Below are 24,444 nucleotides of genomic sequence, written 5' to 3'. Positions count from 1 at the left end.
GCGGCCCAGTTGTTAAGACTCTGCGCTCCCACTGCAGGGGGCATGAGTTCGATCCCTGGGGTCAGGGAACTAAGATCCCGCATGCTGTATGGTGCAGCCAAAAGAAACCCAAAAGTCAAACCACATAAAGATGGTGACTTTGGTTCCTCGGTCTGCCTCCTGAAATGATCTGACGTTGCTCTGGGTACGGGCTGTAATAGCAACAGCACAATTGCAGAACAACGAAGCAGAGGAGCAGAAGGTGCCTACACAGTTTTACCTCAACGTCTTGTTTGTAAGGATGGAGCTGATGTGCCTGTACTGACAGTCAGGAACAATTAGCACAGAGTAGCTCTGAAAAGGAAAAAGAATTCACAAGCCATCGGTTATGGGTGAAGGGAAGTCACCATCTGCCAGCGGGCACCAGAGTGTCACTGCTTTGGGAGGGAAAAGGAGTGGGTTTGGAGGAGATCCAGGGGCCTCTGTGCCCACGTTAAAACTGAGTAGCTTCTCTGCCTGCCAGCATCACAGTGTCAACACATTCTGTGTGTGTCTCTCCGTCTCACACCCAAGGAAGTAGAAACAATTGACGTAGGAACCCAGGGGAAGAAAGAACCGTACAGGCTCACTCTTCTGAAGCAGGGGAGCCTACAGCTTTTTGTTGTTGTTGGTAAAAGCTCATGGCCTACCTCTGTCCTCAGGGCCTCCACACCTTGTCTCCCCCTGCCCTTCCCTGCCTCCCTTTAGGGGATGGAGGTGGAGCAGCATGTCTGGGTCTTGGCTGCTCTGTACGGGAAGGGAAGAGCAGGAAGGGCAGCAGGTCAAAGCAGAGGAAAGGACAAGCGTAGCACCTTTAGTCTAGAAACAGCTTCCATAGTTAGAGGCCACAACTAGAAATGTAGCCAACAGAGAGGGGCCTCAACAGGTTAGAGCCAGAATATGCAGGTGGGTCCCCCTGGCTTGCCATATTAGAATTCCAGGAGCTGCCAGAAATAAGTCACCTCATCCACACACCTACCAGCACTTCTGATCTCTGGCTACAACAAAATAAGGCCTATGTTTGTTTCTCTAAGGTTTAGAGTCTTAAATGGGATTAGGTGGAGGGAGATGGAATAGCCAAGGGTAAGGGAAAACTTCACAATGAAACATGAGTGTTAAGTGACACCCCCTGCAGATGTAGTTTAGAACCTTTACTTAGTCACACAACATCAAGAATAGGTTAGTTCCAGGGCAGTGCGCCATTCCATCACCTGGGACCTTCTCTCCCCCCTGCACTCCACAACACAGTATAGTCAAACGGCGCCTTCGTCTAGAATAGAATGTTTTAAATGATACCTGTTCAATAACTGTCCTTGCTTCTTTGTGGCGTTGGGAAAGGAAAAAAAAAAGAAACAAAAAACAAGAAAGCAACAGAACCCAAACCCTTTGCAAGCCGCTTGGTACCTATCTTCCCAGGGCATTCTTAGTGGAATTTCTGCTGGGCCCTGACCTCTGCCCTACTACAACAGTGAGGACAGAGGCTGTGGGACAGGTTTGGGCATCCATACTGGAGTAGAAAGAGAAAACAAACACAAGTCGGGCCACAAGTGGATTCTGGCACATTTTTAGATGAGGTTAAAAATGTCACGGTGTGCACAGGGAGCAGGCAAAGGACTTTTCTGTGGGAGGTAATGCCTGTAGGCAGAATAAACTGTCCAGTCTATTCTTGGGGAGGAGCTCCCTGCGGTAAGAACAGAGGAACTAGGGGGCCTCGAGGAAGGTGTTGGTTCGGAAGATGGAGGAGACGATCTTGCCAGTGGCGTTGATGGTGCCTTCGCTGTCTGAGCTGGACTCAGAGTCGCTGCTCCCAGAGTAGGCACCCAAACCTGGGAGGATGCCGATACAGACGGCAGCGGAGGGGCAGTGGATGGAGGGACCACTCAGAGATGTGCTTCCAAGAGACACGCAGGAAGGGGCTTCTGCAAAAAAGGAGGCAGGACTGTTACTTCATCACCCTTTTCCAAAGGTGATGGTGTGCTTTCCACGTGTAGAGGGCTTTATGTTGGAAGCCTCAAAACAACCCTATGTAGTCAACACTATCGCCATCCTCATTTTTTTTTTTTTTTTTTTGCGGTACGCGGGCCTCTCACTGCCGTGGCCTCTCCCGTTGCAGAGCACAGGCTCCGGACGCGCAGGCTCAGCGGCCATGGCTCACGGGCCCAGCCGCTCCGCGGCACGTGGGATCTTCCCAGACCGGGGCACGAACCCGTGTCCCCTGCATGGGCAGGCGGACTCTCAACCACTGTGCCATCAGGGAAGCCCTGCCATCCTCATCTTAATGTTCCTCGTTTACAACTGAGAAAACTGAAGCCACAGCAGAGAACATTTTAAGACCATGCAGGATATCACCAAGTAGCTGGGGCTCTTTTTGCCCCAGGAAACCCAGAGTCACAGCAGCACCTCCATGCAGAAAGCCTCAACCTAGAAAACACAGGACTTGAAGGTTAGAGGAAAAGTTAAGAACTCTCCTCCACCCCTTTTTCTTCCCTGTTTCCAGCCTCATTTAATCACTACAACAACCTGGTATATAGATATCCCCCATTTTGCTGATGAGGGAGGTCCAAAACCCAGCTAAGGTTAAAGGCCACTTAGAGTAGAAAACATTAAACTAAATTTGAATCAAAAGATAATGTATTAAAATGATCCCAGAGCTCACCACAGAGTAAGGGTTGGAGTTCAAACACTGTATCAGGCTGACAAGCATATTACCTTCTAGGGTTTTGCCTTAACAAACCCCTAACACTTCATGTAAATGTGAAAAGGATACATGGTTCCAAGTATATGAAATCAGGATCAGGAGTAAGCAAAAAATATCACTGAGAAGCAAAGAGAGATCTCCAACAGCCAGTATACATAGTTCATTTGCTTATACAGGAAGTACTAATAAGGGAAGGAAGCTGCTATAGATAAGTAATGTGAAAACATGGAGATGTAGGAAAGTGAGAGCTCACAATGATTGCAGAGGCTACAAGAGGTAACAAGGCTACAAGAAAACAGGCAAATATTTACAATAAGTACCACAAAAGCTAATTTCTTTATGATATAAAGAGTTCTTCCAAAACCAATAACAAACCAACAACTGAACAGAAAAGTAGACAGAAGACACGAATAGTTCACAGAAAAAGAAACAAATGACTTTTAAACATAGAAGAATAAACAATATAAGGAGGAGTAGGCATCTATATATGTTGCTGAGGGAACGTAGGATAATTCAGCTAAGTCCTTCACACTTAAATGATGTTCATGCAGCACTGTTGACAGTAGAAACCAAAAGGTTCATTAATAGAGGACCAGTGTAATGGACTAGTATTCAGCCATTAAGAAGAATAAAGCATCTCTGTGTGTAATGGTATTGAATGATCTCTAAGATACCACGTGTTAAATGAAAAAGGCAAGGGTGAGTACAAGTTATAATCTGGGGGGGGAGGACATTAAATATGCATGATAATGTATGAAAAAATACATTAAAAACTGGTAACAGTGGCTGCTCTGGGGAGAGCAACTGAGTGGCTGAGGACCAGGGAAAACTTAACTTTTTATTCCACACTCTTGTGTCCCTTTTCAATTTACTATTAGGTACATATAACTACCTATTTAGACAACTGTTAAGAAAGCCAAATGCCACAATTCAAAGAGTATCCTAGGACATTCAATTCAGAAGGACCAGCCCCTCTTACCTCTGTAATCCCTGTATTATAGCCAGGAAGGCTGTAGAAGACTGACAGTCCTAATGGCTATCTTCTCCTTATCCATATTCTCCTCAGACTATAAGTCTCTGGAGGACAAGGGCTCCTTCTTCTCTATCCCATCCCCTGGGCATAGAGCAGACGGCCTGGCACAGAGCAGGCCAACATTCACAATGTGTGAGAATGCAGGAAAATGCATAACAGAGTTTCACTGCAAATGGCTAAATTTTGGGGGTGGGAGTGGGGGTGGGGGAAATGTGAAAATTTGGGACATAACATCAAATTAAAAACCATTCATTTACCTGAACATTCATTGTATTACTATTTTCACACATACAAGGATACTTTCAGTATTCTGTGAGAAAAATCGGGTTGTTTAAAAAAAAAACAAAAAAACCCCTGATATCATAAGGGTATGAATCAGTTACTCGGAAAAGTAATTTATGTGAAGTTACTCAGTGAAATGTGTCCTTTTATTAAGTACTTCAAGGGTGAATTGAATTTTAGGGTCTATCTTAGAAAAGAAAGATCAAGTTCTGAGTACCTCTGGAGGACTAGAGCCGGCCTAAGGGAAGGATGGAAGCCAGCCACAGAAATGTAACCCAAGGAATCTGGACGACAGGAGCATTAGCAGAGTTTAAGCAAAAGGACCAAATCTCCCAATTATCTAGGAAGTTTCAAGAAAGAAAAGAGATTGCAACTCAAACAAATTTCATTCCAAAAGCAGTTAACTGGGACTTCCCTGGCAGTCCAGTGGTTAAGACTTTGCCTTCCAGTGTAGGAGGCAAATTTGGCAATATTTTTCTAAGTTACAAATGTATATCTGACTCAATAATTCTCCTTCTAAGTATTTAACCTGACATATTACAAATGTGAACAATGATCCATGTACAGGGTTATTTAATGAAACATCATAATAGAGAAAGAATGGAAACAATCTAAATGTTCATCAATAAAAAACAAAATAAATATACTATGGTACAACCATACAATGGATTACTACACAGCCTTAAAAAGGAATGAAGAAGCTCTTTATGCACAGGTATGCTATGATTCCCAAGGTAAGTAAGCAATGAACAGAAGAGTATGTTAATTAAAATAATGATGATGGGGCTTCCATGGTGGCGCAGCGGTTGAGAGTCCACCTGCCGATGCAGGGGACACGGGTTCATGCCCGGGTCCGGGAAGATCCCACATGCCACGGACCAGCTAGGCCCATGAGCCATGGCCGCTGAGCCTGTGTGTCTGGAGCCTGTGCTCCGCAACGGGAGAGGCCACAATAGTGAGAGGCCTGTGTACTGCAAAAAAAAAAAAAAAAAAAAAAAAATGATGATAGGAAATGCAAAACAACATATTAAGTAAATCTTGCCAAAAAATCAATGTGAATTGACCAAGCTCTAGACCTAATTACCATTTTATAGGAAACACAGGATATAAAGGAATCCCATGGGGATGCAATTAGCAAAATCTAGACTGCAGGAAACTCCACAGGGCAGAGGCCCAGTTTCTTCACAAGTAAAATATAAATGAAACAAAAAATAAATTAAGAAAGAGGAAGAACCCATAGGTTAGATGAGACTGAAAAGGCAGATTAGCCTACTGTTAAGATGCCATAAAATGGCAATATTCCCAAACTGATCTACAGATTCAAGCAATCCCTATCAAAATCCCAGCTGCCTGAATTGACAAGTTCATCCCAAAATTCATATGGAAATGCAAGGGACCTCAAATAGCAAAACAATATTGAAAAAGAACAAACTTGGAGGACTGATACTTCCTGGTTTCAAAACTTACTACAAAGCTAGAATGATCAAAACTGTGTGGTAGGGAATTCCCTGGCAGTCCCGTGGTTAGGACTCCATGCTCTCACTGCCCAGGGCCTGGGTTCAATCTCTGGTCAGGGAACTAAGATCCCACAAGCCGTGCAGCATGGCCCAAAAATAAAACAAAACAAAAACAAAACTGTGTGGTGATGGCATAAGGATAGACATACAAATCAATGGAAGAGAAAAGTTAGTCCAGAAATAAACCCAAACATGCTGTTCAACTGATTTTCAACAAAGTGTCATGACAATTCAGTGGGAGAAAATACAGTCCTTTCAACAAATTATTGAGTCAAAAAATTAACACAAATGGGTCAAAGAGCAAAATGTAAGAGTTAAAACTATAAAACTCTTTGAAAAAAATGTAAGCGTAAATCTTCATGACCATGAATTAGGCAACTGTTTCTTAGATATGACATTTAAAGTACAAGCAACCAAAGAAAAAATAAATTGATGTCATCAAAATGTAAAACTTTTGTGCTCCAAAGAACACTATCAAGAAAGTGAAAGTACAACCCACAGAGAGACAATATTTATAAATCATCTATCTGACAAGTGTCTAGCATCCAGAACATATAAAGAACACTTACAACTCAAAACTAAAAAGACAAATAACCCAATTTTAAAATAGGCTCAGGATATGAGTAGATATTTCTCTAAAGAAGATAAAAAAAATGGCCATTAAGTACACAATGCCAACATCATTAGTCATTAGGGAAACCCCAATCAGAACCACAATAAAGTATCACTTCACACCCAATGGATGGATATAAAAAACACAGTAACAACTGTTGATAAGGATGTAAAGAAACTGAAACCCTCATATACTGCTGGTAGAATATAAAAATGGTGCAGCTACAGTGGAAAACAGTGTGGCTGTTCCTCAAAAAGTTAAACATAGATTTACTGTATGACCCAGCAATTCCACTCTTAGGTATATACCCAAGAGAACTGAAAACAGTTTTTAACACAAAAACTTGGACATGAATGTTCACAGCAGCATGGTTTGTAACAGCCCAAATGTGGAAACAACCCAAATGTTCATCAACTGATGAGTGGACAAAAAGGTAGCATACCATAAAATGGGATATTATTCAGCTGTAAAAAGCACTGATACATGCCACAACATGAACTATGAAAACATTATGTTACATGAAAAGAAGTCAGACACAAAAGGCCCTATATTGCATGATTTCATTTATAAAAAATGTCCAGAAAAGGCAAATCCATAGAGACAGAAGTTGACTGGTGGTTGCTAGTGGCTGTGGAGAGGGAAGAATGGGGAAGAATGGGGAATAGCTGCTAATGGTCACGGAGCTTCTTTCTGCAGTGATGAAAATGTTCTGGAATTAGATAGTGGTGATAAATACACATTCTTCTGAACATATTAAAAACCACTGAACTGCATCCTTTAAAAGGGTGAATTTTATGGTATGTGGATTATATCTCAATCTTTTTTTTTAAGCCATATAAGCCAAATACAATGTCTAATCCTTCCTTGGATACTACTTTTTAAAAAAACCAATTGTTGGATTGGAATAAAAATGGTGGAGTAGCAGGATGTAGAACTCAAGCTCTTTCTGCAAATATATCAAGAATACATCTACAAATGGAACAATTCTCATAGATCACCTACTGAACACTAGCAGAAGACCTCAAACACCTGAAAGGACAAAAAAGATCTCCATGTAACCAGGTAGGACAAAAGGAAAAAAAAAGAGAGAGAGAGAAAGTACGACGGGTCTGGCACCCCTGGGAGGGAGCTGAAGGAAAGTAGAGGTTCCCACACCCTGGGAAGTCCCCTCATGAGTGGGGAGATCAGCTGGGACAAAAAAGAAGCTTCAGAGGCTCAGAAGGAGAGCGCAACAACTAGTTAGTGGCAGGCAGGACAGAGAGAGACCTACACAGTCTGTGTCACCACTCTGCACACCCCAGCCTGAAAGGCATGTCCACTGGTATGGGTGCTGGAACACAGGGTTTAGAGGACAGACCTGGGGAGAAGACTGCTGTTGGCTGTGTGGAGACAGCCTGAAGGGGCTGGAGTGTGGGGTGTTGCAACCAGGAGTGTTGGTGGCAGAACCCTGGGCTGCCAGAGAAGCGAAGCGCGATTGTTATGTGGCATGCAAAAGGAAGGGGTGGGGCCAACATTGCAGCCTCTTTCCCCACCTGCCGTCTCCTGCTTCCTTGGGCTCCATGCGGGGCCCCACCCCAGGCCAGCTCATGCATTAAAGCTGCTCCGGCCCCCTCCCACCAGATCAGGCTCGCAAGCTCCGGCCGCTGCCTCAGTGGTCTTGGGAACAGATGCCAGTGGGTTGCCCACATGCAGAGGTGGGGCTGAAATTACAGCTGAGCCCCAGGGGTCGTGCAACTTAGGAAGCAGAGCTGAAATCTCTCCCCACGGCCGTGCAAACCGCAGATTTACACCTACACTGCTGGCTTTGTGAATTCAGTGCCTGCGGAACATCTGAACGGACAGCTGGTGCTCCTGTGGCTGGGACAGGTCTGGCCTTAGCAGCTATGAGCTTTGAGGGCGCGTACACACAGGGGTCTGAGCTGCCTCCATAGCTCCCACAGCAGGTCAAGGCGTGCAACTACTGCAGTCCTGGGACACGACTTCAGTGGATCTGCACTGGTGGTCTTGTGAAAACAAAGTCTGAGAGGCACCAGGGCCAACTGCCGGCATACCCACAACTGAGGTGGGGCCTAGGGCAGTGCCAACAACAGTGTACTCTGTGAGCCCACACAACGGATGAAAGGTGACAAAACAGAGCACACTCACAGGTGAACGGCTCCAGCGGGGGAATACTCAGTGGCTCCTCTCCCAGTGGAAGCACTCCAATCCCGCCTACCTCACACCACAGATCAGAAACACAGCTCAGAAATGGAGCTGGGGGCTTCTACTCCAACAACTAGGGAGCAGGCCCTACCCTGGACAGGGCAGTGACAACCACAGAGCAAAGAGGAGGCCCGCTCAATAGCCAGTGCAGGCTCTAATTACCACAACATCAGTCACACCTCCTAGCAAGGGGATAATGGCCTGCATACACTGAGAAAAGAGGTGGCAAGCATCCATACTAAAAGCAGCCCTCACACCAAAAAATATTAAACCCACAGAGGCTATACGGGGATGTTCCCACCTAAAAATAGCCCTCTAAGACCACAGTAGATAATTGTTTCTCCTAAACTCATAGAGCAAGAGAAATATAAGTAAAATGAAGAAGCAGGGGAACCACTCCCAATTAAAAGATCAAGAGAATTCCCATGAAAGAATAAACAATTAAACAGACATCTTCAGTCTAATACACACCAAGTTCAAAAAGAAGATAATGAAAATACTGAAGGAATTAAGAAAGGCTATCAATAGAAATGTAGATTACTGTAAAAAGGAACTAGAAACTATAAGGAGAAGCCAAGAAAAATCAGAGAATTCATTTGAAGAGATGAAAGCTGAAAGGCTATGAATAGTAGAATGAATAATGCAGAAGAACGAATAAGTGATCTAGAAGACAGAATAACAGAAATCACCTAATTAGAACAGCAGACAAAAACCCAAATGAAAAAAAATGAAAGCAATATAAGAGACCTATGGGATAATATAAAGCATGTCAATCTATGCATAATAGGGAGCCCATAAGAAGAAGAAACAGAAAAGGGGATTGAAAATGAAGAAATTACAGCTGAAAACTTCCCAAACCTGAAGAAGGAAACAGATATCCAGATACAGAAAGCATAGAGGATCCTGAACAAGGTAAACCCAAACAGACCTACACCAAGATGTATTGTAATAAAAATGGCAAAAGTTAAAGAGATGATTCTAAAGGCAGCAAGAGAAAAACAAAGAATCACAAGGGAACACCCATAAGGGTACCAGCTGATTTCTCTACAGAAACATTGCAGGCCAGAAGGGAATGGCAAGATATATTCAAAGCCCTGAAAGGGAAAAATCTGCAACCTAGGATACTCTACCCAGAAAGATTATCATTTAGAACAGAGGGAGAGACAAAGAATTTCCCAGACAAGTAAAAACTAAAAGAATACAGCAATACTGACATTATCCTAAAGGAAATATTGAAAGGTCTTCTCTAAATAGAAAGTAGTAAGAATCTATAGGAAAGAGAAAATCACAATTGGAAAGTAAATCACATAAATAAGACAGTACACAGATTAAAAAAAAAATCAAAAAATTTCTGTGAAAGTGATGATAACCACAATGAATAGCAAAAGGATGAACATGAAGATGCAAAAGGGGACATTAAAATCATAATATGTGGGGGAGGAGAGTAAGAAAATGTAGATTTTTTTTTTTTTTCTAGAATGTGTTTGGGCCTATCTACCGGTCTAAAGCAAGTAGACATATGAAGGGGTTAACATACTTGAAAAACAGGGCAACCACAAATCAAAAACATACAATAGATTCACAAAAAGCAAAAAGAACAGAAGCATAATACGAAAGAAAATCATCAAACCACAAAAGGAAAAACAAAAAGAGACAAAGAAGAATTATAAAATCAACAGGAAGACAAGGTTTAAAATGGCAATGAATACATATCTATCATTAATTATCTTAAATGTCAATGGACTAAATTCTCCAATCAAAAGACATAGTGATCAAACTGAAAATAAATAAGGGAGCCTGAACCAAGCTGGCAGAATAGAAGGACATGCGCTCACTCCCTCTTGTGAGAACACCAGAATCACAACTAACTGCTGGACAATCATCGACAGGAAGACACTGGAACTCACCAAAAAAGATACCCCACATCCAAATACAAAGGAGAAGCCACAATGAGATGGGAGGAGGGGCGCAATCCCAGTAAAATCAAATCCCATAACTGCTGGGTGGGTGACTCACAGACTGGAGAACACTAATACCACAGAAGTCCACCCACTGGAGTGAAGGTTCTGAGCCCCACGTCAGACTTCCCAACCTGGGGGGCCAGCAACGGGAGAAGGAATTCCTAGAGAATCAGACTTTGAAGGCCAGTGGGATTTGATTGCAGGACTCGGACACGACTGGGGGAAACAGAGACTCCACTCTTGGAGGGCACACACAAAGTAGTAGGGGAAGGAGCAGTGAACCCAGGGGAGAATGAACCAGACCCACCTGCTAGTGTTGGAGGGTCTCCTGCAGAGGCGGGGGGTGGCTGTGGCTCACCACGGGGATAAGAATACTGGCAGCAGAAGTTCTGGGAAGTACTCCTTGGCGTGAGCCCTCCCAGAGTCGGCCATTAGCCCCACCAAAGAGCCCAGGTAGGCTCCAGTGCTGGGTTGCCTCAGGCCAAACAACCAACAGGGAGGGAACCCAGTCCCACCCATCAGCAGTCAAGCAGATTAAAGTTTTACTGAGCTCTGCCCACCAGAGCAACAGTCAGCTCTACCCACCACCAGTCCCTCCCATCAGGAAACCTGCACAAGCCTCTCAGATAGCCTCATCCACCAGAGGGCAGACAGCAGAAACAAGAAGAACTACTATCCTGCAGCCTGTGGAACAAAAACCACATTCACAGAAAGATAGACAAGATGAAAAGGCAGAGGGCTATGTACCAGATGAAGGAACAAGATAAAACCCCAGGAAAACAACTAAATGAAGTGGAGATAGGCAACCTTCCAGAAAAAGAATTCAGAATAATGATAGTGAAGATGATCCAGGACCTCGGAAAAACAATGGAGGCAAAGATCAAGAAGATGCAAGAAATGTTTAACAAACACCTAGAAGAATTAAAGAACAAACAAACAGAGATGAACAATACAATAACTGAAATGAAAACTACACTAGAAGGAATCAATAGCAGAATAACTGAGGCAGAAGAACAGATAAGTGACCTGGAAGACAGAATGGTGGAATTCACTGCTGCGGAACAGAATAAAGAAAAAAGAATGAAAAGAAATGAAGACAGCCAAGAGACCTCTGGGACAACATTAAACGTAACAACATTCGCATTACAGGGGTCCCAGAAGGAGAAGAGAGAGAGAAAGGACCTGAGAAAATATCTGAAGAGATTATAGTCGAAAACTTCCCTAACACGGGAAAGGAAATAGCCACCCAAGTCCAGGAAGTGCAGCGAGTCCCATACAGAATAAACCCAAGGACAAACATGCCGAGACACACAGTAATCAAATTGGCAAAAATTAAAGACAAAGAAAAATTATTGAAAACAGCTAGGGAAAAATGACAAATAACATACAAGGGAACTCCCAAAACGTTAACGGGTGATTTCTCAACAGAAACTCTACAAGCCAGAAGGGAGTGGCATGATATACTTAAAGTGATGAAAGGAAAGAACCTACAACCAAGATTACTCTAGCCAGCAAGGATCTCATTCAGATTCGATGGAGAAATCAAAAGCTTTACAGACAAGCAAAAGTTAAGAGAATTCAGCACCACCAAACCAGCTCTACAACAAATGCTAAAGAAACTTCTGTAAGTGGGAAACACAAGAGAAGAAAAGGACCTACAAAACTAACCCAAGGCGCTTCCCTGGTGGCGCGGTGGTTGAGAGTCTGCCTGCCGATGCAGGGGACGCGGGTTCGTGCCCCTGTCTGGGAGGATCCCATGTGCCACGGAGTGGCTGGGCCCATGAGCCATAGCCGCTGGGCCTGCGTGTCCGGAGCCTGTGCTCTGCAGTGGGAGAGGCCACAACAGTGAAAGGCCCGCATACCACACACACACACACACACACACACACACCCCAAAACAATTAAGAAAATGGTCATAGGAACATACATATCAATAATTCCCTTAAACGTGAAAGGATTAAATGCTCCCACCAAAAGACAGATTTGCTGAATGGATACAAAAACAAGACCCATATATATGCTGTCTACAAGAGACCTACTTCAGACCTAGGGACACATACAGACTGAAAGTGAGGGGATGGAAAAAGATATTCCATGCAAATGGAAATCAAAAGAAAGCTGGAGTAGCAATACTCGTCGGATAAAATAGACTTTAAAATAAAGAATGTTACAAGAGACAAGGAAGGACACTGCATAATGATCATGGGATCAATCCAAAAAGAAGATATAACAATTATAAATGTATATGCACCCAACATAGGAGCACCTCAATATATAAGGCAACTGCTAACAGCTGTAAAAGAGGAAATCAACAGTAACACAATAACAGTGGGGGACTTTTAACACCTTACTTATACCAATGGACAGATCATTCAAAATGAAAATAAGGAAACAGAAGCTTTAAATGACACAATAGACCAGATAGGTTTAATTGATATTTATAGAACATTCCATCCAAAAACAGATTACACTTTCTTCTCAAGTGCACACAGAACATTCTCCAGGATAGATCACATCTTGGGTCACAAATCAAGCCTCAGTAAATTTAAGAAAATTGAAATCGTATCAACCATCTTTTCTGACCACAACGCTACGAGATTAGAAATGAATTACAGGGAAAAAACCATAAAAAACACAAACACATGGAGGCTAAACAATACGTTACTAAATAACCAAGAGATCACTGTAGAAATCAAAGAGGAAATCAAAAAATACCTAGAGACAAATGACAATGAAAACACGACGATCCAAAACCTATGGGATGCAGCAAAAGCATGGGTAGAATGGGTATCATCAGAAAATCTACAAACAACAAATGCTGGAGAGGGTGTGGAGAAAAGGGAACCCTCTTGCACTGTTGGTGGGAATGTAAATTGATACAGCCACTATGGAGAACAGTATGGAGGTTCCTTAAAAAACTAAAAATAGAATTACCATATGATCCAGCAATCCCACTACTGGGCATATACCCAGAGAAAACTATAATTCAAAAAGATACATGCACCCCAATGTTCATTGCAGCACTATTTACAATAGCCAGGTCATGGAAGCAACCTAAATGCCCATCAACAGACAAATGGATAAAGAAGATGTGGCACATATATACAATGGAATATTACTCAGCCATAAAAAGGAACGAATTTGAGTCATTTGTTGAGACGTGGATGGACCTGGAGACTGTCATACACAGTGAAGTAAGTCAGAAAGAGAAAAACAAATATCGTATATTAACGCATGTATGTGGAACCTAGAAAAATGGTACAGATGAACCGGTTTGCAGGGCAGAAGTTGTGACACAGATGTAGAGAACAAACATATGGACACCAAGGGGGGAAAGCCGCAGGGGGGTCAGAATGGTGGTGTGATGAATTGGGTGATTGGGACTGACATGTATATACTGATGTGTATAAAACTGATGACTAATAAGAACCTGCTGTATAAAAATATAAATTAAATTTAAAAAATTTTTTTAAAAAGGCACAGAGTGGCAGATTGGATAAAAAAACAAGAGCCTACAATATGCTGCTTACAAGGGACACACTTCAGGGCAAAGGACACACACAGATTAAAAGTGAGGGCATGGAAAAACATCTTTTGTGCAAACAGAAATGACGAGATAGTGGGGGTCACAATACTCAGACAAAATAGACTTTAAGACAAAGATAAAGAAGGACACTACATAATGATAAAAGGATCAATAAAAGGAGAGGATATTATACTTTTCAACATATATGTACCCAACATAGGAGCACCAAAATACATATACTAACAGATGTAAAGGGAGAAACTGACAGGAATACAACAATAGTAGGAGACTTTAACACCCCACTCATATCAATGGACAGATCTTCGAGACCAAAAAAATCAATAAAACAACAGAGATCCTAAATGATAGAACAGTTAGACTTAATTGATATATTCAGGACATTACATCCCAAAAAAGCAGAACACACATTCTTTTGAAGTGCACATGGAACATTCTCTAGGGTTGACTTGGGCACAAAACAAGCCTAAACAAATTTAAGAGTACAGAAATTATTTCAAGCATCTTTTCTGACCACAATAGCATGAAACCAAAAATCAACCACTGAAAAAGAAACAAAACAAAACAAAAAAACAATTACGTGGAGACTAAACAACATGCTACTAAAAAAACCAATGGATCAACAATGAAAGCAAAGAAGAAATTTAACAATACCTTGAGGCAAATGACAATGAAAACACAACCATACAAAATCCATGGGATGCAGCAAAAGCAGTTCTCAGAAGGAAGTTCATAGCAATATAGGGGCCTTCTTTAAGAAACAAGAAAAATCTCAAATAAACACCATAGTCCACCACCTAAAAGAATTAGAAAAAAAAGAAGAACAAACAAAACCTAAAGTCAGCAGAAGGAAGGAGATAAGAAAGATCAGAGAGGAAATAAATAAAATAGAACTTAAAAAAACCAAGAGCTGGTTCTTTGAACGGGTAAACAAAATTGACAAACCTCTGGTCACGCTCGACAAGAAGAAAAGAGAGAAGACCCAAATAAACAAAATAAGAAGTGAAAGCAGAGAAATCACAACAGATATCACAGAAGTGCAACAAACCATAAGAGAATACTGTGAACAATTATATGCCAACAAATTTGACAACCTTGAAGAAATGTTCAACTTTCCTACAAACATACAGGCCACCAAAACTGAATCAAGAAGAAACAGATAACTTGAGCAGACCAGTCACTAGAAATGAAATAAAATCTGTAATAAAGAAAAAATTCCTACAAACAAAAGTCCAGGACCAGATGGCTGCACTGGGAAATTCTACTAAACATACAAAGAACTTATAGCAATCATTCTCAAACTCTCCCAAAAAACTGAAGAGGAAGGAACACTCCCAATGAGGTGACATTCTATGAAGCCACCATCACCTGGATACCAAAACCAGACAAAGACACTACAAGAAAAGAAAATTACAGGCGAATATCTTTTTTTTTGGAAATGTTCTCTCTGATTTTTAAAAAAATTTTATTTATTTATTTATTTGGGGCTGTATTGGGTCTTCATTTCTGTGCGAGGGCTTTCTCCAGTTGTGGCAAGTGGGGGCCACTCTTCATCACAGTGCGCGGGCCTCTCACTATCGCGGCCTCTCCTCTTGCGGAGCACGGGCTCCAGACGCGCAGGCTGAGTAGCTGTGGCTCACGGGCTTAGTTGCTCCGCAGCATGTGGGATCCTCCCAGACCAGGGCTCGAACCCGTGTCCCCTGCATTAGCAGGCAGATTCTCAACCACTGCGCCACCAGGGAAGCCCCCAGGCGAATATCTCTGATGAATATAGACACAAAAATTCTCAACAAAATATTAGCAAACCAAATCCAAAAACACATAAAAAAGGTCATACACCACGACCAAGTTGGATTCATCCCAGGGTCACAAGGATGGTTCAACATACTCAAATCAGTATGTGGGACTTCGCTGGTGGTGTAGTGGTTGAGAATCCGCCTGCCAATGCAGGGGACACAGGTTCGAGCCCTGGTCCGGGAAGATCCCACATGCTGCAGAGCAACTAAACCCACACGCCACAACTACTGAGCCTGTGCATCACAACTACTGAAGCCCGCATGCCTAGAGCCAACGAAGTTAGAACACACCCTCACACCATACACAAACTCAAAATGGCTTAAAGAATTAAATATAAGACAAGACACCATAAAGCTCTTAGAAGAAAACACAGGCAAAACACTCTGACATAAATCGTACCAATGTTTTCTTAGGTCTCCCAAGGCAATAGAAATAAAAGCAAAAATTAAAAAATGGGACCTAATCAAACTTATAAGCTTTTGCACAGCAAAGGAAACCATAAATAAAACGAAAAGACAACCTATGGACTGGGAGAAAATATTTGCAAATGATGTGACGGACAAGGGCTTAATTACCAAAATATACAAACAGCTCACACAACCAAACAACAAAACAACCCAATCCAAAAATGGGCAGAAGACTTAAACAGACATTTCTCCAAAGAAGACATACAGACATGAAAAGATGCTCAACAGCACTAATTATTAGAGAAATACAAATCAAACCTACAATGAGGTACCACCTCACACTGGTCAGAGTAGCCATCATTAAAAAGTCTACAAATAACAGGGCTTCCCTGGTGGCGCAGTGGTTGAGTCTGCCTGCTGATGCAGGGGACACGAGATCATGCCCCGGTCCGGGAAGATCTCACACGCCATGGAGCAGCTGGGCCCGTGAGCCATGGCCGCTGAGCCTACGCGTCCAGAGCCTGTGCTCCACAACGGGAGAGGCCACAGCAGGGAGGGGCCCGCGTACTGCAAAAAAAAAAAAAAAAAAAAAGTCTACAAATAACAAATGGTGGAGAGGGTGTGGAGAAGAGGGAACCTTCCTACACTGTTGGTGGGAATGTAAACTGGTACAGCCACTATGGGAAACAGTATGGTGGCGCGTGTGTTTGCACACGCACACACACGCAATGGAATATTACTTGGCCATAAAAAAAGATGAAATAAAGCCATTTGCAGCAACATGGGTGAACCCAGAGATTATCGTACTAAGTGAAGTAAGTCAGAAAGGGAAAGACAAACACCACATGATATTACTTATATGTGGAATCTAAGATATGGCACACATCAGCATAACTATGAAACAACAGACTCAGATATAGAGAACAGATTTGTGGTTGCCAAGGGTAAGGCGGGATAGGGGAGGGACAGATTGGGAGTTTGGGATTAGCAGAGGCAAACTATTAATATGTAGCATGGATAAACAACAAGGTCCTATTATATAGTACAGGGAACTATATTCAATATCCTGTGACCAACCATAATGGAAAAGAATATGATAAATATATATGTATAACTGAGTCACTTTGCTGTACAGAAGAAATTAACACAATATTATAAAATCAACTATACTTCAATACAATTTAAAAAACAATTAAGTGATCACAGTGTTGCATTTGAATCTTAAAAACAAAAATCAACTGTTAAGAAAAAAAATGTATGGGAAAACTGAGGAAAATGAATACTAATCTGATACTTGATAACATTTAGTAATTATTATAATTATTTCAGGTGTGATACTAGTAGTGCAATTATGTTAAAAAACAAAGAATCCTTATTTTTTTAGGGATACATACAGAAGAATTATAGATGAAATAATCTGATGTCTGAGATTTGCCTCAAAATACTACAGTTGGGAGATTTAAATGAAATAGGATTGGACGGGGAATTCCCTGGTGGTCCAGTGGTTAGGACTCAGCACTTTCACTGCCGTGGCCTGGGTTCAATCCCTGGTTGGGGAACTAAGAACCTGCAAGCCGTGCAGCGCAGCCAAAAAATAATAATAATAATAAATAATAAATAAAACTTTCTTTAAAAAAAAAGAAGATTGAACATGTGTTTAAAATTGTTGGGACTTCCCTGGTGGCGCAGTGGTTAAGAATCCATCTGCCAATGCAGGGGACAAGGGTTCGAGCCCTGGTTTGGGAAGATCCCACATGCCATGGAGCAACTAAGCCCGTGAACCACAACTACTGAGCCTGTGTGCCACAGTTACTGAAGCCTGTGTGCCTAGAGCCCATGCTCCACAGCAAGAGAAGCCACCGCAATGAGAAGCCCACGCACTGCAACGAAGAGTATCCCCCGCTCACCGCAACTAGAGAAAGCCCGTGCGTAGCAACAAAGATCCAACACAGCCAAAAATAAATAAATTAATTTTTAAAAAACTGTTGAAGGTACATGATGGGGTTCATTATACTTTCATCTCAATATTTGAATATGTTTTAAGTTATCTATAATAAAACACTTTAAAAAAAGAGAATATGTGTAATTGCTTATACATACATAGAATAGCTCTGGATATATACATATATACATTAAAAATATATAATACTATTTCCCACTGGGAAGGAGAATTGGATGGAAGAGGACATACAGGTAGAAGGGAGGCTCTTTGCTTAATATCTTTTTCAAAAGTAAATTCTAGAGAAAAAGATATCAGCAACAACTCACCATTACTGGAGTTCAGTGGACATACTTTTTTAAATAATCATTTTTTTGAAAGAAAAAAATATATTTTAAAATATCCATTTTTTTGTGTGACACAGAAATAAATGTAAGCCCTGTTTTATCGATGACCCTTTGAGTTCAGCTCAGAGTCTCAATTCCACAGGGAGTCAGAGTAGAAGAACTGAAAACACTCTTGAATTTCTTATCCTTGATTCAGTCCTGAGTAACACTCACTTTCACTTATAACTTTGTGCCACTTAATACAGTAGCAGATTTGATCACATAAAAGGAACCACTAAAGAAAGTGTACTCCTGGAAACTGTATTTAGTAGCCTCTCGGTTCAATCCAATCCAACCAACAGCAGGAGCCAGGCATTCTACCTCTCACTGGTAGCCAGCCAGGTGAAATGAAGAAACTTGACATTTAAGGGAGACAGAGAAAAACTTTGTGAGTAGAGGTGATATGACCAGGGCTTTGGCTTTGTAAGCGCTCCTGGGACAACACAATTGTCACTTATCAGTTCCACTGGTTTCTAACATATTACTTTGCAGGGCAGCTGACATATTGCTAGGTTTAAATCCTGCACAGCCTAAAACGGTTTGGTAAGTTAAGTTTAGGTAGGTTTGCTTAGAGATGCATGCATTCCTCCACAGATACAATGCATTCCAGCCTTTTACCATGGTTCACGTATATGATGAGTAAAGAACGAAATGAAAGCTGCCACCCACCTTGATTCTTGTCATCTGGGTCAGAGTCCGATTTCAGTCTTTTCACACTGTTGCCACTCTCTGAGCTGTAACAAAAAAATATGGTGATTTGAGCTAGGTCCAATCTTGGGGATCAAACTTTGGGAATCAGGAGCTCCAATGACTATTTATATGGGTCTTAGGCAGCCTCAAGGAGCTGAGATGATCTGAAATGAAAAGTCTTCATTTCAGGTTCTTAGTCTCCTTCCAGCTATATTATTGTTATAAATATAATTTAAACCTCTGACCAATTCAAGGGGTGAAGCATTACAGCTTCAAGCATCACCAAAACATCAGATTCTTTGTTGTCATCATTCATCTTGGTTAGAAACACAGATGGACTTCAAGAATACCTGGACATATTTATATATGACAAAAATTTAGTTAAGTTATTAAAGATTGAAGGAAATATCTTTAGTGACAGGCTAGAGATTCTGAAAGTCACCCAAAAGACCTTCACTAAAAGAATATCTAGAGAATGTACTTCTCTCGCCATGCAGCTAGAAGACGCAATGCTCTCCAGCTCCACTGTTACCACTAATATTAAGTAATGTTTGTAAATTCTTACCGAATAAAAAATTTAGGACAGTCAAAAAAAAAAGAAAGCACTCCAAAGAGGAAGGAAATGGTCCCAGGAGGAAGGCCTTAATCCCAGAAGGAAGGGATGGTGAACAAAGAAACTTGTAAATACAAATCTAAACAAACAGTCTATATTAAAAAACAGCATCTAATTTGTGGTGTTAAACATGACCATGCTAAAGTCCTGGACAGCATGTAAGGAAGGAAGAACGTGACTGTAGCTAAAAGTTCTAAGGTCCATGGATAATTTTGCAGGGAAGTAAGATAGCTATTTACTTTAGGTTTTACTAAGTATTCTTGATAAATTGCAAGGTAAGCCACCAAACGAATAGAAATAGAATACAAAAATCCAAACAAGTAGAAAGAAAAGAAAATGAATAAAAGATTTTAAAATTGTAATCAATTTTTATAAAAGGAATACATGGAAAAAAATTTTTAAGTAAAAAGACAAATAACATTAAGATAGTAGAAGCTGGGGAGTCCCCTGGTGACCTAATGGTTAGGATTCTAGGCTTTCACTGCCACGGCCCAGGTTCAATCCTTGGTTGGGGAACTGAGATCCCGCAAGCCATGTGGCATGGCCCAAAAATTAATTAATTAATTAAAAAAACGATAGCAGAAATTGTATAATAAATCCAAGCCTACCTATAAAGAGAGTTTAACAGACTAAATTTTAAATCAGCTATTCATGAGACACACCTAAAAATTTAGAAGCAAAACAAACAACTTAAGACCCAGAAAGACTGAAAGTAAAGGAATGGAAAAAGAGTTAACCACGGCAAACACTAACCCAAAGAAGACTGGGGTACCTATATTAATATTAAGGAAATAGACTTTAAAACCAAAAGTATTATAAGGGATAAAGGAAGTTAGTTTATAAGGAAACAAAGTTTAATTCACTATGAAGAAAGAACAATCCTGAACATCTATGCTTCTAAAAGAGCTTAAAAATATACTATGTTCAACAGACTGAAAAAAAATCAAGAAATCATTACTATAGTGGGAGATTTCAAAAACTCCCCTCAAGTACTGATAGAACAAGCAGACAAATATGTAAAGAAACAGATGATTTGAACAATACAATCAATTAGTTTGTTTTGTTGTACCTACATAGAACCCAGAACAATTACAAAACACAGATTTTCCTCAACTTGGAACATTCACAAAAATTAATCTCAGGAATAGGTCACAAACCTAGTCTAAAGCAATTTCAAAAGAATCAGCACATATAAACCATAATGCAATTAAGGGAGAAATTGATAACAAAAGATAAAGATTATATTTCATAGACTCTAAGACACCACTGATTATAAGGTATTAAAATCTGAGGGAGAAACAGGTTCATCTTAGAACCAGTGAAATATGGTTAAGTTACCTCAATATGTTTGGAAATTTAAAAAAATGTTTCTAATTCATGAGTCAACAAAGAAATCATAATGGATATTTAAAAGTACTTAGTTGGAAATACAAAATTGTATACAATGAAAGCTGAGGAAAAATTATAGCTTTAGATGCTTATAACTGAAATGAGCTGAAAATTAATTAGCATGGTATCTGACAATTATTTATAACAGAAATAATAAAAGTATAAGTTTGAAGAAAGTAAAGAATATTCCAAAGAAGGCAGAAGATATTAAAGAGCAAAAATTAATAAAACAGAAAAATAGAAGTAAATCCAAAAGATCTTTTATTTTTTTATTTTATTTTATTTTTATTTTTTTGCGGTATGCGGGCCTCTCACTGTTGTGGCCTCTCCCGTTGCGGAGCACAGGCTCCGGACGCACAGGCTCAGTGGCCATGGCTCACGGGCCTAGCAACTCCGCGGCATATGGGATCTTCCTGGACCGGGGCACGAACCCGTGTTCCCTGCATCGGCAGGTGAACTCTCAACCACTGCGCCACCAGTGAAGCCCAACCCAAAAGATCTTTGAAAAGACTAATAAAACTGAGACTACCCTCTCATGAAAATAGTGAAAATAAGAATAAAAGTATAATTCATCAATATTTGGGATGAAAAAAGGACAATTACAGACAGAACAGCAATCAGAAAACTAAGGAATACTGACAATTTACCTAACACACTTGAAAAAAGACAAAATGAGCAAATTCCCAGAAAATATAACTAAATAAAACTGACTCAAAAAGACATGGGAAAACATAGATATTCCTATAATCACAACTTAAAAGAACAGGGACCGGGCTTCCCTGGTGGCGCAGTGGTTGAGAGTCCGCCTGCCGATGCAGTGGACACGGGTTCGTGCCCTGGTCCGGGAAGATCCCACATGCCACGGAGCGGCTGGGCCCGTGAGCCATGGCCGCTGAGCCTGCGCGTCCGGAGCCTGTGCTCTGCAACGGGAGAGGAGAGGCCACAACAGTGAGAGGCCTGCGTACCGCAAAAAAAAAAAAAAAAAAAACAACAACAAAAAAAAAAACAGGGACCAAAGTGATTTTATAGAGTTCTACCAAACTGCCACAAATTAACACTACTATCCTATACAAACTCCTCCAGAAAACAGAAAAAGAAGGAACACTCCCTAAATCATTCTGTGAAGCTAGGCTTAATCTACACATCAAAATCAGATAAAGTAGGGGAAAAAAAAAATACAGGCCAGTCTCCATCATGATTCCAGATGCAACAACCTATACAAAACATTAGCAAACCAAATCCAGCAGAGTTTAAAAAAAAAAAAGAAAGAAAAGAAAATACATCACGACAAGTTGGGTTTATCACCAGGAATGAAACATTAGAAAAATCTTTATTTTTTCACTGTAACAGTAAAAAAGAAAAATTTATTTTATCAATTCAAAAGCACAAAAAAATTGACAAAATTTAACAACTCACGGCTACCAAAAAACCTCTTATGAAACTAGGAACAGAACTTCCTTAGTCTTAAAGGATATCTGAAAAAACAAAAACAATAAATATTATTCTTAGTGGTAAAAAAGTTAAACATTCTGTTTAAAATTAGAAATAAAACAAGGATGTGCACAATAATTGTTTCTTTCTAACATTTTACTGGTGGTCCCAGCCAGCACAGTAAGAAAAAGGAACTAAAAGGTATTAAGGAAGAGAATAAAACTGTCATTATTCACAAATAGTGACTCTCTACATAGAAATTTCAAAGAATCCACTGATAAATTGTTAAAGTTAATAAGTTATTATTAAAGTTAATAAGAATTGCGTGGCTGGATGTAAATATCGCCAAATCAACTGCACTTTTATATATCAGCAACCAAAAAAATATAAAATACCTAGGAATATGGGCTTCCCTGGTGGCGCAGTGGTTGAGAGTCTGCCTGCCAATGCAGGGGACACGGGTTTGTGCCCCGGTCTGGGAAGATCCCACATGCCGCAGAGCGGCTGGGCCCGTGAGCCATGGCCGCTGAGCCTGCGCGTCCGGAGCCTGTGCTCCGCAATGGGAGAGGCCACAACAGTGAGAGGCCCGCGTACCGCAAACAAAACAAAACAAAACAAAAACCTAGGAATAAATCTAACAAAAGACATGTACAACTTTTTTGGGGAAAAAAAACAACAAAACTCTATAACTTTATTGGATGACTTTAATTAAAGGAAACAAATAAATGTAGATATATGCCATGGATAGAGAAAGACTCAAATCCATAAAGATCTGTTCTCTCCATAAATTTATCAAGCAATTTAATAACATTCCAATAAAAATCCCAAAAGGGATTATTAAAGAATTTAAACTAAAACTAAAATTTATATGGAAGAATGAAGTGGCCAAGAATAGACAAGACACCCTGAGAAGAATGTAAGGGGACTTGCTCTACCAGATATCAATATCTGTACAAAGCTACAGTAACTACACAGAATGATACTGGTCCAACAGATCCTAGGAACAGAAAAAAGAATCCACAGACAAACCCGTATAGGTATGGAAACTTGTTATAAGACAGAGGTGACACTGAAGATCACTGAGGAAAGGCAGAAGTATTTAGTAAATTGCTAGAAAGCTGGCTTTTCATTTGAAGAAAAAATTGCAATGTGATCCCTACCTCATACCCTTCACAAAAATCAATTCCAGATTTAAAGACTAACATGTGAAAGACAAAAATTCTAAAACTTTTACAAGAAAAAATATATTACGACCTCAGAGTAGAAAGAATTTCTTGAACAAAATATAAAAGGCTCTAACCATAAAAAGAAAATATTAATGGATTTGACCACCTTAAAATGGACCACCTTCAAAAGGTACAAACTTCCAGTTATAAAATAAATAAGTACTGAGGATGTAGTGTACATCATGGTGACTATAGTTAATGATGTTATATTGTATATTTGAAAGTTGCTAAGAAAACAGATCTTAGAAGTTCTCATCACAAGGAAAAAAAATGTGTAACTATGTGTGGTGATGGATGTCAACTAGACTTACTATGGGGATCATTTCACTATATATATATATATATATCCCATTATCAAATCATTATGTTGTACACTTGAAATTAATGTGTTATATGTCAATTATATCTCAATTTTTAAAAACTGACCACCTTAAAATTAAATATATTTGACCACTTTAAAGTAAAAAGATAAGCTATAAACTGGAGAAAAAAAATATCAAGACTACGTTTAAAAAACAAAACCTATGAATCAATAAGAAGAATACAAATAACGCAGTAGAAAAATGGCAATATAAATGAACAGACCTTCCACACAACAGGACACATGAATGGCAAATCAACATATGATAAGTAAACTACATTTGTTAACAGGGGAATGCAAATTAAGACCATAAGGAGATACTAGTTTATAAATCACT

The 24,444-nt window shown here is 40.3% G+C and overlaps 1 protein-coding gene across 1 annotated transcript in view; it reads right to left on the bottom strand.

Moving 5' to 3' along the window:
- Positions 1 to 983: 983 nt before the first annotated feature.
- The window catches only part of PSME3IP1 (proteasome activator subunit 3 interacting protein 1), a 42,826-nt gene continuing 19,365 nt past the window's right edge, over positions 984 to 24,444 (bottom strand). Inside the window, exons 6-7 of the mRNA XM_082861986.1 lie at positions 19,067 to 19,131; positions 984 to 1,937 (exon numbers count right to left, since the gene is read on the bottom strand). Coding sequence (XP_082718112.1) covers positions 1,720 to 1,937; positions 19,067 to 19,131 — 283 coding nt within the window. The 3' untranslated portion in view covers positions 984 to 1,719. The remainder of the gene's footprint in view (positions 1,938 to 19,066; positions 19,132 to 24,444) is intronic.

This window comes from Leucopleurus acutus (assembly GCF_964270905.1).
Source record: "Leucopleurus acutus genome assembly, chromosome: 20".
Lineage (NCBI taxonomy): Eukaryota > Metazoa > Chordata > Mammalia > Artiodactyla > Delphinidae > Leucopleurus > Leucopleurus acutus.
This window is presented reverse-complemented; position numbering and strand designations above follow the sequence as displayed.